Here is a 17826-nt window from a genome sequence, read left to right as displayed (position 1 = left end):
TTAACTTGGGAATTCCCTGGTGGTCCAGTGGTTAGGACTCTGCACTTCCATGGCTGGGGTCCCAGATCCGATCCCTGGTCAGGGAACTAAGATCTCACAAGCTGTGTGGTGCAGCCAAAAAAAAAAAAAAAAAACGTTAACTTTTTAAGCTTGCTGGCTGTGAGGATTTTCCCCAGCACCTCACCAGGTATATAGAGAATTCTGTTCATAACAGAATTGAGGGCTGGCTGCGTGAACACATGTGGCAGAAAGAATATGAGGTAAAGTAAATTTCTGGTAAGAACATATTTGAAATGATTACTCAGAAAAGTTGTCACTTGCAAGGGAGAAAAGTAAAGATAGAGTTTGAGGGATTAGGTTGAAACATACCTGGTTTTAAGTACCTGTTGTTTCTGTATGTGTTTTTTTTTTTTTTTAATTAATTAATTTATTATTTATTTTTGTCTGCGTTGGGTCTTCGTTGCTGCACGCGGGCTTTCTCTAGTTGCGGCGAGTGGGGGCTATTCTTCACTGAGGTGCGCGGGCTTCTCATTGCAGTGGCTTCTCTTGTTGTGGAGCACGGGCCCTAGGCACATAGGCTTCAGTAGTTGTGGCACGCGGGCTCAGCAGTTGTGGCACGCGGGCTCAGTAGTTGTGGCGCACGGTCTTAGTTGCTCCGCGGCATGTGGGATCTTCCCGCACCAGGGCTCGAACCCATGTCCCCTGCATCGGCAGGCGGACTCCTAACCACTGCGCCACCAGGGAAGCCCTGTATGTGGTTTTATCATTTGATAATTTTTTAAAAAATAAATATTTATTTATGTTCAGCTGTGTCGGGTCTTCATTGCTGTGCGTGGGCTTTCTCTAGTTGCAGCCAGCGGGGGCTACTCTTTTTTTTTTTTTTTTTTGCGGTACGTGGGCCTCTCACTGTTGTGGCCTCTCCCGTTGCGGAGCACAGGCTCCGGACGCGCAGGCCCAGTGGCCATGGCTCACGGGCCCAGCCGCTCCGTGGCATGTGGGATCTTCCCGGACCGGGTCACGAACCCATGTCCCCTGCATCGGCAGGCAGACTCTCAACCACTGCGCCACCAGGGAAGCCCGGGGGCTACTCTTTGTTGCGGGGCACGGGTTTCTCATTGTGGTGGCTTCACTTGTTGCAGAGCACAGGCTCTAGGCACACAGGCTTTAGTAGTTGTGGCTCGCGGGCTCTAGAGTGCAGGCTCAGTAGTTGTGGTGCACGGGCCCAGTTGCTCCGCGGTATGTGGGATCTTCCTGGGCCAGGGCTCGAACTCGTGTCCCCGGCATTGGCAGGCGGATTTTCAACCACTGCGCCACCAGGGAAGTCCTGATCGTTTGATAATTTTAATTTTTTTTCTTTCAGTGCCATCTTATTTCTGATCACTGGCTACAGTTTCTCTGAATCCCATTATTTGTAGTTGCCGTGTATTGGGTTGGCCAAAAGGTTCGTTCAGTTTTTTTCCATAATGTGGCTCTAGTAGTGCTTAGTTGTCATTAACTTCATTTGAAACAATTTTGTTAGATTGTATGTGACAGCCGTCATATCAGCGTGCATTAAAAAAAAAAACACACCAGGGGCTTCCCTGGTGGCGCAGTGGTTGAGAGTCCGCCTGCTGACGCAGGGGACACGGGTTCATGCTCCAGTCCGGGAGGATTCCACATGCCGCGGAGCGGCTGGGCCCGTGAGCCATGGCCGCTGAGCCTGCGCGTCCGGAGCCTGTGCTCCGCAACGGGAGAGGCCACAACAGTGAGAGGCCCACGTACCGCAAAAAAAAAAAAAAAAAAAAAAAAATCAAAATTGGTGAATTTTTGTGGAGCCATTTTAATATTGAAGATGGAAGAAAACAACATTTTAGGCATATTATGCTTTATTATTTCAAGAAAGGTAAAAACGCAACTGAAGCACACAAAAAGATTTGTGCAGTGTATGGAGAAGGTGCTGTGACTGATCGAAGGTGTCAGAAGTGGTTTGCAAAGTTTTGTGCTGGAGATTTCTCACTGGACGATGCTCCACGGTCGGGTAGACCAGTTGAAGTTGATAGTGATCAAATTGAGACAGTAATTGAGAACAATCAACGTTATACCACGTGGGAGATAGCCTACATACTCAAAATATCCAAATCAAGCGTTGAAAGTAATTTTCACTAGCTTGGTTATGTAATTACTTTGATGTTTGGGTTCCACATAAGTTAACCAAAAAAGCCTTCTTGACCATATTTCCACATGCGATTCTCTACTTATTGTAACGAAAACGTTCCGTTTGTAAAACAAACTGTGATGGGTGATGAAAAGTGAATAGTGTACAATAATGTGGAATGGAAGAGATTGTGGGACAAGCGAACCACCACCAACCACACCAAAGGCTGGTCTTCATCCAAAGAAGGTGATGTTGTGTATACAGTGGGATTGGAAGGGAGTCCTCTGTTATGAGCTCCTGCTGGAAAACCAAACGATTAATTCCAACAAGTACTGCTCCCAGTTAGACCAGCTGAAAGCAGCACTGGACGAAAAGCATCCGGAATTAGTCAACAGAAAACGCATAATCTTCCATCAGGATAACACAAGACCGCATGTTTCTTTGATGAACAGACAAAAACTGTTACAGCTTGGCTGGGAAGTTCTGATTGATCTGCCATATTCACCAGACATTGCACCTTCGGAATTCCATTTATTTTGGTCTTTACAAAATTCTCTTAATGGAAAAAATTTTCAATTCCCTGGAAGACTGTAAAAGGCACCTGGAACAGTTCTTTGCTCAGAAAGATAAAAAGTTTTGGGAAGATGGAATTATGAAATTGCCTGAAGAATGTCAGGAGGTAGTGGAACAAAACAGTGAATACGTTGTTCAATAAAGTTGTTGGGGAAAATGAAAAATGTGTCTTTTATTTTTACTTAAAAACTGAAGGAGCTTTTTGGCCAACCCCGTATGTGCTGATAAGCTTAGATCATTTTTTCTGCCTGCCCTGCTTTTTGTTTGATTTCTAGCTTTCCATTCAGCTGCTGCCAGTTTGCTCTCTTCCTAAGGGATTATCTGTATAATCATCCCAACTAACCTTCAGTGCTTGGAGGGTTATATTTTACTTTGGGCTTTGGCCATCTTATTTTGCCTGTTAAGACTATTTGCTGGGTCATTGATGAAACTAACCATAATGTCAATCTCAGTTTCAGTTCTCAAATATTTATACCTTCACTTTCATCATTTCCCTGTGGTTTAATGCTGGGCCCATTTGGTACTGTCTTTTGTTTGACTCTCAAAGGAACATTCTGGACATTTTTTTCCTCTTCCCTCCTGTCATTCAATATGACATAGGATAGTGGGTTTATGGGCAGTTGAATTAAAACTTGATTATCAGTATAAATCATGGTTATATATTTAGCTGTATTCAAAAGTTAAAATTTTATAAAACTGCAGTTTTAAAGTTAAGTATAGTTTTTATAGTTTTGTACACTCATTTTTTTGTTGCTTTATAAAATGAGTTTATATATATAGGTTGTCAACTTAAAAACAGAATCTTACAATTGAAGAGATTTTAAAGGACAGGTAGTTCTACCTCTCACCCAAGAACAGATGTCCCTTTATAGTATCCTTCTCCAGCAATTAGAACTCACTCTGATGAAGCAGCTTATTTTTCTGTCAAATTGTTTTACCCATGGTTACCTTTGTTCTGTGTCTGGGGATTCATTGACCATCCTGGGATCCAGTCATCGAGATAGCAGTATGAGATTCACTGTAGTCTCATGGACTAGAAACCTGAGACATAGATAAACGTGAAGCCCGAAAAAAAGAGAGACTCTAGCCATTGGTCTGCTGATTAGGTATGCTGGCCAAAGTGTAAAAGTAAAAAACAGGTTGGTGAGTCAGAGTTGTTGAAGCTGAGCGTGTTCTGGCTGAGCCTGGGTATGGAAGAGGGTCAGTTTTAGTTGACTTTTCTTCGTCATTGTTTTTACATAATACCTGCATTTCACGGTACTAGGTACTGGGGATAATAAAAAGGAGAAAGATAAGTAAGTGTCTTAGAAAGTGAGGTAGAATGTTTTTCCCCCACGGAAACTTTTGAGTAGTCTTAGTATTTCATACTCATTGTGTTTGTTCCAAAGTAGGAGTATCTGTCTTCCTTTTACATAGATAGTATTTAACTTAAACATTGAACCAGGTTCTTAAGTCATTGATCTGTATTCTATAAAGACGTAGGAAAGTGTAAGTTATTTTCTTTATGAGATCTAATTCTGGTGGGTTTTTTTCTGTAATATTTTATTCTGGAAGGATTTTAATAAGGAATAAAAGCACCATTAACCTTTTTATTTTCTGTAGTTCAGGTTCCTTTAAAGTTTGAAAGTTAAAATATTTCACTATAACTTATTTCCCAGAAAATGAAGTTTGAAATGAGAAAATGTAGCCATGGGTTAATCAAGAGCATGGGAACTCAAACAAACATTTGACAGAGGGAGGGAGGGAGGGAGGGAGGGGGAGAGAGGTAGTGTGTGTGTGTGTATTAGGTTGTTTATAGTTTGGAATTTGGTTTTCTAGTTTGTAGTACATTTTATTTAGAGTTCATTGGGATTCTGACATCCAGAAAACTCTTTGCTGAACTTTCTTTTATTGACAGTCTTATTACTTTATGCTAATGATGACGATAAATTAACATTATATGTAAAATATTGGGAGTTTTTTGGGTATGGTGACCATATATTTTTTCACCTTTAAATTCTTAGTGTCTGAGATACAGAAGGTGTTCATAAATGTTTATTTCTAGGATTTTTGGAAGTATCTTTCAGCAAAGAATCTTCATATAGTACTAAATGTTTGGCTTTTTTTATGTTTGAAAATTGGTAAACATCAAATTTGGGAAAATTTTAGCCAATATTCTTCAAATAGTTTTTGGCTCTCTGTCCCCCTCTGGGGACTCTTATTATACTTGTCTTGCTTGTATCAGCCTAAAATCAACACGTATAACCTGTAGCCTGACAGAATAAAGCTTATTGACTTACTGCAATAAAGGATACTGCACAGCAGAGAAACCAAGGGGCATCTTACCAAAGAAAAGTTTTTGTAGGATTTTGGGGGAACCTGGGGAGTTTGGGTAAAATTTAAATGAAACAGTGTTTGAGAGGTTCAGGGCAAAGTACTATCTGTGAAGGGAGTTAATTTTTACTTTCTCATACAGTTACTGGGCTGGGTGAACTTGTCCCAGTGTGTGCTGACATTCTTCCCATCTTTTAATTTTTTCAGTCTTGGTTTCATTTGGAGATAGGTTAGATAGTTTCTGTTAACCATTTTCAGGTTCTTCTACAGCGTCTAAGCAGCTATTAATCCCATCTCTGAAAGTTTAGTTTGGGTCTATTTTATATCTTTCTTGTCTACTTAACGTACTCAGTTGTTTTCCCTACTTTATTACATATGTGGAATATAGTTACAGTTATTTTCATTGTCTTTGTCTCCTAATTCTGTCATCTGCCTTGTTTCTGGGTCTGTTCTTATAGTGAACAGAGACAAATATGGTAGAACCAGATTGAAAGTAAATGAGGAAACTGTGTTAAGAAAAAGTAAGGAATAGATGAGTTGAAGCCAAAATTCAAGCCTTTTTGTCTTGATGGATTTCCTGGGGACCTACCACAAATACAGCTTTGAGCTTCTTAGAAGCCAGGGCAAAGAAGATTATCAGTGGCCCTTTTGCTTTTCAGGAGGGGACATTAAAAACAGAAAACTCTTACTACCCTTGGACCAGGTATGGGTTATGTTTTCATCTTTTTCTGTGCCTCAGCTAAGAAGTATTGCTATTTCATTTGTTATTGATGGGCTATTTAATTAACATTTGATTTAAGAACATAAAAGTAGAATATCTTTATCCCTTCCCATTTTGTAGGATTGCCTGTACTAAACTTGAATTTGTCTTTTTATTACTCTGATTTCTTACTTTCTTTTACTGTTGTCTGAATTTGATTTAGTTGTTTCATGGAAATTAAAATATTAACTGATAGAATGATGATTTATACTTTTCTGAGAGAATTTTTAAAGATTTTTAATATTTTTTATCTGGAAATAATTAAAAAATAGTTTGTACTTGGAAATAATTTCAAAATTACAGAAGAGTTACAAAAATAAAATAGTACAACAAACATTCCTTATGAATATTATCTTAATATTCGCTTTTTCATTCTTTGTGTTTGTGTGTATATATATTCATACCTATGTATTTTTTCTGAATATTTAAGGGTAAGTTCATATATATTTATATATATATTTATATATATATAATTAGCCCTTTACCCTAAATACAGTGTGTACTTCCTAATCAATTACATATCCATATCACAGTAATCATCTTTAGTAAATTTAATATTGTTCCAGTATTTTTACCTAATCTGTTTTGTCAGTTTTGTCAGTTGACACAGTAATGTCCTTTGTAGCATTTTCTCGTCTCTGCTACAGGATCCAGTCTAGGGTGAGGTATTTCATTTGGCTGTCATTCATTTAGCTGTTTAGCTGTGTCTTTAGTCTCTTTTAACCAGGAACATTTCTGTAGTCTTTCTTCGTCTTTTATGACATTGACATCCCCTGATCCCCCTTTAAAAAAAAAGCTTCTTATTTTGGTTTAATCGAAGTTTCTTCATGATTGTATTCAGGTTATTCATTCTAGGCTGGGATACTGTGTAAGTGATGATGTATTCTTTTCAGCATGCCACCTCTGGAGAATGTTAATTATGATCACCCAGTTAAGGGGTTGTCTATTCCTCTGCTGTATAATTATTTTCTTCCCCATGCAACTAAAAAGCAGTCTTTGAAGAGACTATTCAAATACCTTGTTCTTCATACTCTTAGATTTAATATACATGATGATGCTTTCCTGATTCACTGTTTGCTGTGCCGCTTGCAAAATATTCATTTAGTCAATTCTCCCCATTTATTTATTTATTTTGTTTGTTTGGTTCTTTTATTTTTCTTTTATCAGTATGGACTCATGAATCCCTGCCTCTTTAATGGTTCGAAATTCATTATTTATTTTGGAGGTACATTTGTCCTGATTTGGCTAGTCTGGCTCTTCTGTCACTGTGACATCCCCCCATCATTCTATGGGCATTTTCTTACTTATTGACATAACACAGTTTTCCAGATTCATATTGTGCCTGCTCTGCTCCAGCCCTGGAATTAAGCCCATTCTCTGAGAAGTCTCCATTCCCTTTAGTGGAGAATGGTACTAGAGACCAAGATCTGGGCAGTAGATGTGGTCATCCCTTCTTGGCCCTTTTAGTAGTAGATGGAGATAGGAAACATTCATGTATATGCATATGGATTCCTGCATATGCACATATCTGTTCTAGAAATCATGAGTTCACACTAACTTCAATATTAGTCCATCCCTACAGGGTTCTTTCTTGCCTTCTGTCTTAACCCTGACTCCCAGCAATATCAACACTTTTACTCAAACCTATAATACATCTAAAATAGTTTGAGAATTGCTTTGTCCATTCCACTACAATAAATAACTCTACTACTGTGTTTAGGATTTATTTGTAACCCTGCACTTGCCCTACCGTACACTGCCACTGACCCAAGGTACAAAGTCAAATACTGTGTTCATAAGTTATTTAGATGAGTTCTGTCTGCCTGTCTTTTCTTCCTATCTTCCCTTCATTGTATTTGCTATTCATTTGAATTATGAGTAGGTTTATGTGTTCTGGTTTGCTTTCACTTTTAGGTTTTTTTCCCCTTTCATTCTCATTTATTTAATTTATTTGATTGCATATGCACAACATTAGCATGCTTCCAAAAGTCAGCACTATACAAAAAGGTAAGTTCAATGAACGGTCACTTCATTGAGTGATGTTCTAGCCCATCACTCACCCCTGGTAGGGACTTCTCTGCTTTATCCTTTCTGTATTTCTTTTTATAAAGATAAGCACAAATTTTCTTATTTTCCCCCTTTCTTATACAAAAGGTAGCATCTGTATGTGCACTTTTGCGCTTTGCTTTCTATTTAAATTTTTATTTAGTAATAACTCTTGTACCATGTGAGTTCATAGATCTTCCTCAGAATATATATATTTACATTAAAAAAAAAGTTGGCTTTAGATTGTATTTTTCCTTGGTTTTTTCCTTCTTCTCTTAAATGTTCTTTATATCCTTCAAATTGTTTCTTTTAAGGTTATATGTGTGTAGGTTATGTATATACAAATACAGTGTTGGCAAAATCTTATATATTCAGCACATCCCTATCATTATTTAGTCCTAATTTCAGTCGTAGCATTTGCCTCAACTACTGTAAAAGAAATCTCAAGTTCGTTTTTAATAGGTAGCTTATTTTTCTGTGGCGTATCAAACCTTGGCTGTTTATCTCTGGACTATTTTCAAGTTGCTGTATTGTCAAGGACCCCTTCCTCTGTGGGTGGTGTCCTACCATCTCTAGAGTATTGAAGAGTACAAATAGTAAGAACGGGAAGGGGAGGCAAAGAACTATCCCTAGAAGGCCAGGACCCAGAAGGTGTACCCTACTTTTGTTCATTCATTGACTAGAACCTAGTCACGTGCCCACACAAGTAGCAAGAGATGTTGGAAAATCAGGGCAAGCATATGTCCAGTTAAATATTCTTAAGAGGAAAACGAAGGGGAGAATGAACATTCTCTATCTACCCATAGGTGTCTCAAGATATTTTCAGCTTCTCTTTTCGTGTTTCTAAATTTGATAAAACATCTCCGTAATACAACTGTTCCATTCTATATTTAGTGATATTTTTAGTTGTAAAACTGATGCTTATTTCAGTTTGGTTTTTCATCATGGCTCATTCTGGTGTCTTTTTATTAAACAATTGTTGTGTTGTAGGCTTGGTTGTATTAGTTTTCACAAAGGGCCAAGTATTGGATTTTATGCTTTGTTACCTGGACTTTTTTAGAGCTTATGTTCAGGTTATGCTATTTCAAGGTGATATTCTGATGTGGCAATGCTTGCTTTTATAAAGTTTTATAATATTGATATAAATACTTTTGAAGTTAAAACAACTGAGTAGTAGGTGTATTGTTCTTCTTGTGGATAGGAATTGACAGTTTCTTCATAAAAATAGCAGCTGTATCTTTGAAAGGTTTATCTGTAGCACTTAATTGAATCAGGCAGAAAAGAAAGATTTTCAGCTTTACTTCTCCCGTGTACCTTTGAATTATATTCTTTGCATAGTGCTCTATCTTAACATATTCTAAATGTCGAGTTCTTAGCAGTACAGACTTTCTTGGTTTTAGTTTAGGGATAGCTGCAGCTTTTCCTCAAATAATTTAATGCCCTGAATATTTAACAAATTATGAAAATTTACTTTAAAGCTTTTTTGGTCATAGTTTAAGACAATTTGAGATTGTCTTATGCTATGTTTGTCAATATGCTTAAAAGAAAGTTCTAAAGAGCTAAAAGGTACCCTAATCTTTGTAAAACTTTCTTCCTCAAATTCCCTCTGCTTCTACTGCCCATCTTTAGGGAAAAAAAAAAACAAATTTTTTTAAAAACCAAATCCAGATTAATTTTCCCCCTTTTTGAATCGCCACTAAAGTACTGTGCGTGCGCACAAACACACGCAAGCACAGTGTTGCATTTTGGCACTTTGCTTTCTCAGAACTCATTTAGTTTTAGAACGTACTGATTGAATTACTGGTGGGGGTGCAATTCAGTTATGATACCCTTGTGTGGGTAAGGCTGGATTAATTCTAATCGGCTTACTATATTTGTTCTCCTTTAGTACACAGTATACACGGTACTCTTTAAAACTCAGAAATAAGTTTGGTACTGCTAAAAAATTCATATGGCTTAAGAGCGGTTATTCCAATTTTTTTCCCTTTTGAGAGCCAGCTCAATAAAGGATAACATAATACTGTAATTTCTTCTTAGCTTTTCATGAAGGAACTCTTCTTACCTCTGCTTTATAATTGTGATTTAACAAGCCAATCTGTTAACCACAGCCTTGGCATTATAATTGTAAAAACCAGTTTTTATCCATTGTTTTTGTAGATACTGGATTCTCTGTCATGGATAAATGCTCTGTGGGTCTGTCACTGGCATATTTTTTCCTTAGCTGTAATACAGTGTTACATTTGAGGTTCTCCTTATTTGTCGTGCCCCTGGAGAACTGAAAGAAAGGAATAGTATGTTTAAGATTACTAGGACTGAAATGTGCTACAGTGATTGCAAATCTTTAGAATGTTAGAGTAGTCTTAAGAGCTTTCTGCTTTTTTGTTCTAAGTATTCTTCCCATTACATTTCAGAGGAAACAGAATCCACAAATCTTTTAACACAGAAAAGTTAAGGAATCTGGTTAATATGGTGCATCTGCTTTTATTTGTTTATTTATTTATTTTGCGGTACGCAGGCCTCTCACTGCTGTGGCCTCTCCCCCTGCGGAGCACAGGCTCCGGACGCGCAGGCCCAGCGGCCATGGCCCACGGGCCCAGCCGCTCCGCGGCATATGGGATCCTCCCGGACCGGGGCACAAACCCGTATCCCCTGCATCGGCAGGCGGACTCTCAACCACTGCGCCACCAGGGAGGCCCCTGCATCTGCTTTTTAAACCAGAAAAAAATTAACAAGAATTAAAGATAAGCCTGGTGGTGTAATCAGAATGACCCAGTTAAAACTTAGCTAGGTTGCTAAATGATAGGAGTGATTTTCATTTTCCATGAAAAGTTGATTGCTATCTGGTATATTTGCAGATATGTACACAGTCACTTTCACTGAGTGACATTATTATGGTGACATAGTAGTGTTGTATTGTTTCCATATACAATTCACTTAGGTGCATGTGGAATTGTTATACCACTTGGAATGATGTGAAGAGATCAGAGTCGGTCAGTGTTGTCATAACTTAACCTCTGCCACCACCACCCCGCCCCATGTGTATGTATTAGCTACATCCAGATGTTATTTTTTATTTTAATTTTTAGATAGTAGGGTGTATCTTCATCTCCTCCTGCTGCCGATAGTAAACTCTATATTAACCTTGTAAAACTTGGAAATAATTAATAGTCGAGGAACAGTTCTCATTAGATTCACTTTCTTTTAGATTAATCATTAGCATTAAAATGGCAAAACCTTGTCAAAACTTTTAAACTAATAGTATTTACTAAGCTGCCTAGTTCAACAGAGTAAACAAAATGTTCATTGAATGTGTCTTTTGAATATAACTTATGCAGTTATTCTGTATACTTTTAAGCTTCAAAGCCTTTTCAAGGTTTTTTTTTTTATTGTGGTATAGAAAACACAACATGAAACCTACCCTCTTAGGAAGATTTTAAGTGTACAGTATTGTTAACTGTAAGCACAGTATTGTACCACAGATCTCTAGAATTTTTTCATCTTGCATGACTGAAACTCTATACCCATTGAATAGTAACTTACTTCAGTCTCCCTCCAGCCCCTGGCAACCACCATTTCTTTTTTTATGAGTTTGACTAGATATCTCATAAGTGGAATCATGCAGTTTTAAAGTCTTTCTGTGACTGGCTTATTTCATTTAGGGTAACATCCTGAAGGTTCATGTTGTAGCATATGATAGGATTTCCTTCTCTTTTATGGCTGAATAATATTCTGTTTTATGGATATGTAACATTTTCTTTATTCATCTGTTGATGGATAGTTAGGTTGTTTCTACCTCTTGGCTGTTGTGAAAAATACTGCACTGAACATGAGAGTGCAAATATTTTTTTGAGATCCTGCTCTTAATTCTTTTGAATAAATACCTGAAAGTGGGATTGCAGGATCATGTGGTAGTTCTACTTCTAATTCTTTGAGGAACCTTCATACTGTTTTCCATAATGGCTTCATTATTTAAATTCACACCAACACTGCATGAGGGTTCCAATTTCTCTGCATCCTTGCCAACACTTGTTATTTTCTGTTCTTTTGCTAGTGGCCATCCTAATGGGTGCGAGGTGATATTTCATTGTGATTTTGATTTGCATTTCTCTTATGATTAGTGATGTTGATCATCTTTTTGTATACCTATTGGCCATTTCTTCTTTGGGGAAATTTCTGTTCAAGTCCTTTGCCCGTTTTTTAGTCAGGGTTTTTTGTTGTTGTTTTGTTTTTTGTTTTGTTTGTTTTTGCTATTAACTTACAGGAGTTCCTTATATATTTTGGATAATAATCCCTTATCAGATATATGGTTTGCAAATATTTTCTTCCATTCCATAGGTTGCATTTTTCACTCTTGATTGTTTCCTTTGCTGTGCAGAAGCTTTTTATGATGTAGTCCTACCTGTCTATACTTACTTTTCTTGCTTGTGCTTCTTGGCAAGAAGTCATTGCCAAGATGAGTGTTATGTATTTTTTCTCCCATGTTTTCTTCTAGGAGTTTTTAGCTCAGGTCTTACGTTTAAGTCTTTAATACATTTTGAGTTGATTTTTGTGTATGGTATAAGATATGGGTCCAGTTTCATTCTTTTGCACGTGGATATGCAGTTTTCTGAGCACCATTTATTGAAGAGACTGTCTCCATTGGTGAAGATCATTTGACCATATATATGCGTTCTAGGCGTTCTATTCTGTACTGTTGGTCTATATATTTGTCTTTATGTCAGTACCCTACTGTTTTGATTACTGTAGCTTTGTAATGTTTTGAAATCAGCAACTGTGGGGCCTTTGGGTTTTTTGTTCTTTCTCAAGATTGTTTTGGCTATTCAGGGTCCTTTGGGATTCCATATGAAGTTTAGTTTCATTCTGCCTATTTCTGTAAAAATTATTACTGGGATTTTGACAGGAACTGCATTGAATTTGTAGATCACTTTGGGTAGTATGACCATTTTAAGAGTATTAAGTCATCTAATCCATGAACAAAGGATGTCTTTCCATTTCTTTGTGCCTTTATTTTCAACATTTTGTAGTTGTCAGTGTACAAATCTTTTGCCTCCTTGGTTAAGTTTATTCCTAAGTATTTTATTCTTTTTGATGTTACTGTGAATGGAATTTTCTTCATTTCCTCTTTTGATTGTTTTTTGTTGGTGTATAGAAATGCAAATGAGTTTTGTATCATACAGCCTTTTTTTTTTTTTTTTTTTTTTTTTTGTGGTATGTGGGCCTCTCACTGTTGTGGCCTCTCCCGCCGCGGAGCACAGGCTCCGGACGCGCAGGTTCAGCGGCCATGGCTCACGGGCCCAGCCGCTCCACGGCATGTGGGATCCTCCCGGACCGGGGCACGAACCTGTGTCCCCTGCATCGGCAGGCGGACTCTCAACCACTACGCCACCAGGGAAGCCCCATACAGCTTTATTGAATACATTTATTTGTTCTCACAGGGTTTCTTTTTTTTTTTTGATGGAATCTTTATGGTTTTCTATATACAAGATTATATCTGTGAATAGAGAAAATTTTACTTCTTTCTGATTTGGATGCCTTTTATTTCTTTTTCTTGCCTAATTACTTTTGCTAGTACGTAGAATCAGTGAGCATCGGCATCCCTGCCTTGTTCCTGATCTTAGAGGAAAAGCTTTCAGTTTTTCACTGTTGAGTCTGATGTTAGCAGCAGGCTTTTAAAATATGACCTCTATGTTGTGGTAATTTCCTTCTGTTCCTGTTGTTGAGTGATTTTTCATGAAAGAGAGTTGAATTTTGTTAAACACTTTTTCTGCACCAATTGAGATGATTATGTGATTTTTGTCCTTTATTCTGTTAAGGCGGTGTATCACATTGGTTGGTTTTCATATGTTGAACCATCCTTACATCCCAGGGATACATCCTACATGGTTATGGTGTATGATCCTTTTAATGTGCTGTTGAATTTAGCTTTCTAGTGTTTTGTTGAGGATTTTTGCCTCTGTATTTATCAGGCATATCAGTTACTTTTGAGATGAATTAGAACAGTATATCCCAGTCTACTTTTTATAATAATAATATTTGTTAACAGAGTGTGTTCATGTCAGTTATCCCTTTTATTGCAGTCCTCTGTTATGTGGGTAGACCATATACTCCAATTCTTTTTATGAAGATGCTGAACTCAGAATTGAACGTCATCACATAACAATTATTATAACTTGAATTATCAGCAATAAAACTTGTATAGCACATATTGTTTCAGGCACTCTAATATGTGTTTTACATATATTCATTTAATCCTCACAACAACCCTTTAAGTTGGTACTGTTATTAACCCCATTTTACAGATGAGAAAGATGTTTAGTAATAAGCAGTAGTAGAGCTACTATTTGTCTGGACCATCTGGTTCCTGTGTCTCCTTTATAACTGTTAGGTATATATTGCCACTCACAATTAACTGGAAGGGGTTCTGTTTAATTTATATATATTTTTTGGTATTAATCTTTTAAAAATTTTTATTGGAGTATAGTTGATTTACAGTGTTAGTTTCAGGTGTACAGCAAAGTGAATCAGCTATACATATATCCACTCTTTTTCAGATTCTTTTCCCATATAGGCCATTACAGAGTATTGAGTAGAGTTCCCTGTGCTATCTAGTAGGTCCTTATTAGTTATCTGTTTTATATATAGTAGTGTGTATATGTCAGTCCCAATCTCCAGGGTCTGTGTAATTTAGAACGTTGACCTGACTGTGCTATTTTGTTACCTGTGGAACCAGATAACCTTTTTGTTATCCAAAAGATGGTTTGTTACCTGAAATCAATGCTTTTTAAAAATAAGTAAAGTGCTTAAGCCTTGAGGCACCTATTCCTTTCAAAAGTCTGTTATCTTCCTGAGCTTATGGCTGTGCTTTGGGGATTAGAGGTTGCTTAAATGAGGGATCTAACAGTTAGCAGGCATGTAGATTATATAGATAATGTTTGAGAGAAAAATAGTAAGGAATAGAGCTAGGTTTAAAAATTTATGTTCAGTCTGCTCTGTATGGTTGTGCCTTAGGGGGCCTGATCAAGTCATTGCATGAGTGCATAAACTGCTTTAGATTACTAATGCTGCATTACTTTATGCTAACCTGATATATAAGAATAATACGTTCATATACACAATACAAATGACACTTTCTGCTTTAAGTTTCACGGTAGATTCCTTTTAGCGTTAAAATTTTCTGACATTTAATATGTGAGTCAGTTTAAACTTTATCTTTTGAAAAACCAGTTCTTTTGGAGCTTACACTGTTGTCTTTGTCACAGTATGGTTATTTTGAAGATAATATTTGTATAAAAAGATAGCTTTGTATGATGCTTAATTCCAATTATGTTACTTCACTGCAGCTAATAAGGGAAGATGGTTAATTTTTTAATGCAGATTTTTGGCCAGTCTTGAAGTATGTTTCTCTTGTACTCTTTATTTTTTTATGTAGTACTGAAAGTATGAAGATCATTAATTAATTACACTCTTAAAAACAAAATATTTCTAATGAGATGATTTATTTGAAGTTTAAAGGACATAATTTAACATCACTTTTGTAAAGGATGGAGAAAATGTCAGTCTGTTTAATCAGTCCCCTTTTGAAAGTGAGGATTTGTTCCTTTTATACAGATTTAATCCTATGGATTTGATCATGCAGGCTCACAGTTATTTATCCTCAATTCTGAAATTCAAAGTGTTAAAACTGAAAGTTTTTTTCGTTAAGTTTATAGTATATTGATTTGGCAGCAAACTAATCTGAACTGGGGTGGGGCAATTTACATCTTTATCCCACCCGGTGTGAATTTTTATACATTTGCATGTATTTTAGTATATAGTACTGCTTTAGATTCCAGTGTGTTATGTAATATGTTATACATACCATATTTTCCTTTATAAAACCTGAAAGCTTGAATAACGGCACTCATCTGGCCTCACCAGTTTCACTTAAATGAATAAGGACTTTTATCCCTTGTCATAACCTGTCTTATTTTCATTGTTGGAAGAATGTGGGGCATGAATCAGCAGTTATGAGGAATAAAGAACAGGTTGAACTTAACTATATTGATTAGTTAATATAATTATAAGTTAATATAAGCCTGGCAAGAGGTTTAATTTCTTTTCTTGGTTGGTAATAATTGTCCAGAACACTGATTGTCGATTTTGTGTCAGAATAGCACTGTGACTCCATGTCTGCCATCGGCATGGGAGCGTGGTGGGAGTATAAGCCAGATATTGTTTATCCTGCTCTGTCTAGGATATATGTTTATGTATTTAAATTACTCTTTATGATTTTTAGTTTTAGTTTTAAAATGAGGTAATTTTATAAGGATGCAAAGTAAGATGGAAACAGTTGATCTTTCTCTCATTTCTCTAGTCTCCTACAAAAGCTGTATATAATGCCAGGCATTGGAATCATCCAGATTCAGAAGAACTACCTGGGCCACCAGTAGTAAAACCTCAGAGTGTCACAGTAAGTGAACTGTACTTTTTAATTTCATGTTTGTGTAATGAATTTTAAATTAAGCAGTTGCTATCTTCATTCATAATTTGAAAGTCTCTGGCTTTTCTGTTTAACAGTTTATTTTCAACTTCCTCCCTAAAATTTAGCAGCTTTAGTTTAACTCATTGGAAAAGTAAGGATTGTGGACAGGATAACAGAAATTCTGGTGTTGCTCGGTTATAAATGAAAGGCTTAAAAAATATTGGACTACTTTTTCACTCCTGACATTTTATGGAATTACAGTATTTAGTGTTTAAGGGTAAATAATTATTTGAAGTTTGTATTAACTGTTAAGAGCTATATTATAAATTACATATTTCAAGTTTGTATTAATGGATTAAGAGCTATATTATAAATTATATCCTACATTGATCTTAAAGTGTCTTTGAGTGATTAATTTGTTTTTCAGAGCAGAACTTTTTCCTGCATTCCAGTAATACCTTTCAATTCAAAACACACTTGAAAAAGATTCTTATCAAATTATTTTTTTCAGAATAACTGGTAGGACCATGCATTAATACCTACAGATTAATGGTGACACCTCAGTCATCTGGAGCTATCAAGGAATGGGTTCTTTATAGACAACAACAAAAAGTAGGGATAGAGATCATTCTAAAATGTAATGTACAGTTCCCTGTCTTCTTGATATATTAAATTTCTTTCACTAGTATTAAACCATTATTGTGTATATTAGTAATTAGATACCACGCTCTTATTATGGCTTTTTCCCCCTACCCAAAACTATGGACTCCTGTTCTTTAAAAATTCTTTTGTCTATCTATTGTAGTTTTCCTGTCTATCCTGAGCTGCTTATCAGTGCTATTTATGTATGTAATGGTGGTTCTTTATTCCTTGTAATGGTCCTGGAGATGGATAACAAATTGTATGAAAAGTAAGGTTAAAAAGAACAGAATAAGTTCCTGAGTGGTTCTTTTGTGAATAAAACACATATGAGTCTTATCTTGTAGTGCATGGAATTTTAAAGTATCCCTTGTGACCTTTCAGAGGCCTCCTCCTTCCTTTGAGGGGGAGAATAGGGGTTTTATTACTCTTAAGCTAAATTTGCCAAGTAGATGAGATGTTACTATTTTTATATATTTATTTAGAACAACTAATTTAATACCTTTATTAATAGGTGAGGCTGTCTTCAAAGGAGCAAAATCAAAAAGATGATGGAGTTTTTAAGGCTCCTGCACCACCACCCAAAGTGATAAAAACTGTGACAATACCTACTCAGCCCTACCAAGATATAGTTACTGCACTGAAATGCAGAAAAGAAGACAAAGAAGTAAGCAGCCATATACAGTTTTACTGCACGTGGATAGAATTTCGTATGTAATTTAGCCTTTTAATATCTTGAACACATATCAGTACACTGATCCTCAGTTTTGAACCACAAACTTATCTTGTCCTACTACTACCCATGTTTTTAAAACATTTCTTTTGGTTGCCATCTAATAAACTATTTTATACACTTTTAAATAAAGCATAGCAAGTGCTTTAAATATTTAAATATGCTAC

At 36.5% G+C, this 17826-nt stretch overlaps 1 protein-coding gene across 2 annotated transcripts in view; it reads left to right on the top strand.

Annotated features, from left to right (window-relative positions):
• The window catches only part of WAPL (WAPL cohesin release factor), an 84487-nt gene that overhangs the window by 43855 nt on the left and 22806 nt on the right, over positions 1–17826 (top strand). For both annotated transcript variants that reach the window (XM_082629899.1, XM_082629900.1), the window contains 2 exons: positions 16180–16275; positions 17441–17593. In XM_082629899.1, the coding sequence (XP_082486025.1) occupies positions 16180–16275; positions 17441–17593 (249 nt within the window). The remainder of the gene's footprint in view (positions 1–16179; positions 16276–17440; positions 17594–17826) is intronic.

Source organism: Mesoplodon mirus, assembly GCF_964341445.2.
Source record: "Mesoplodon mirus genome assembly, chromosome: 2".
Lineage (NCBI taxonomy): Eukaryota > Metazoa > Chordata > Mammalia > Artiodactyla > Ziphiidae > Mesoplodon > Mesoplodon mirus.
Note: the sequence above shows the minus strand (reverse complement) of the source record. Positions and strands in the feature narration are given on the sequence as shown.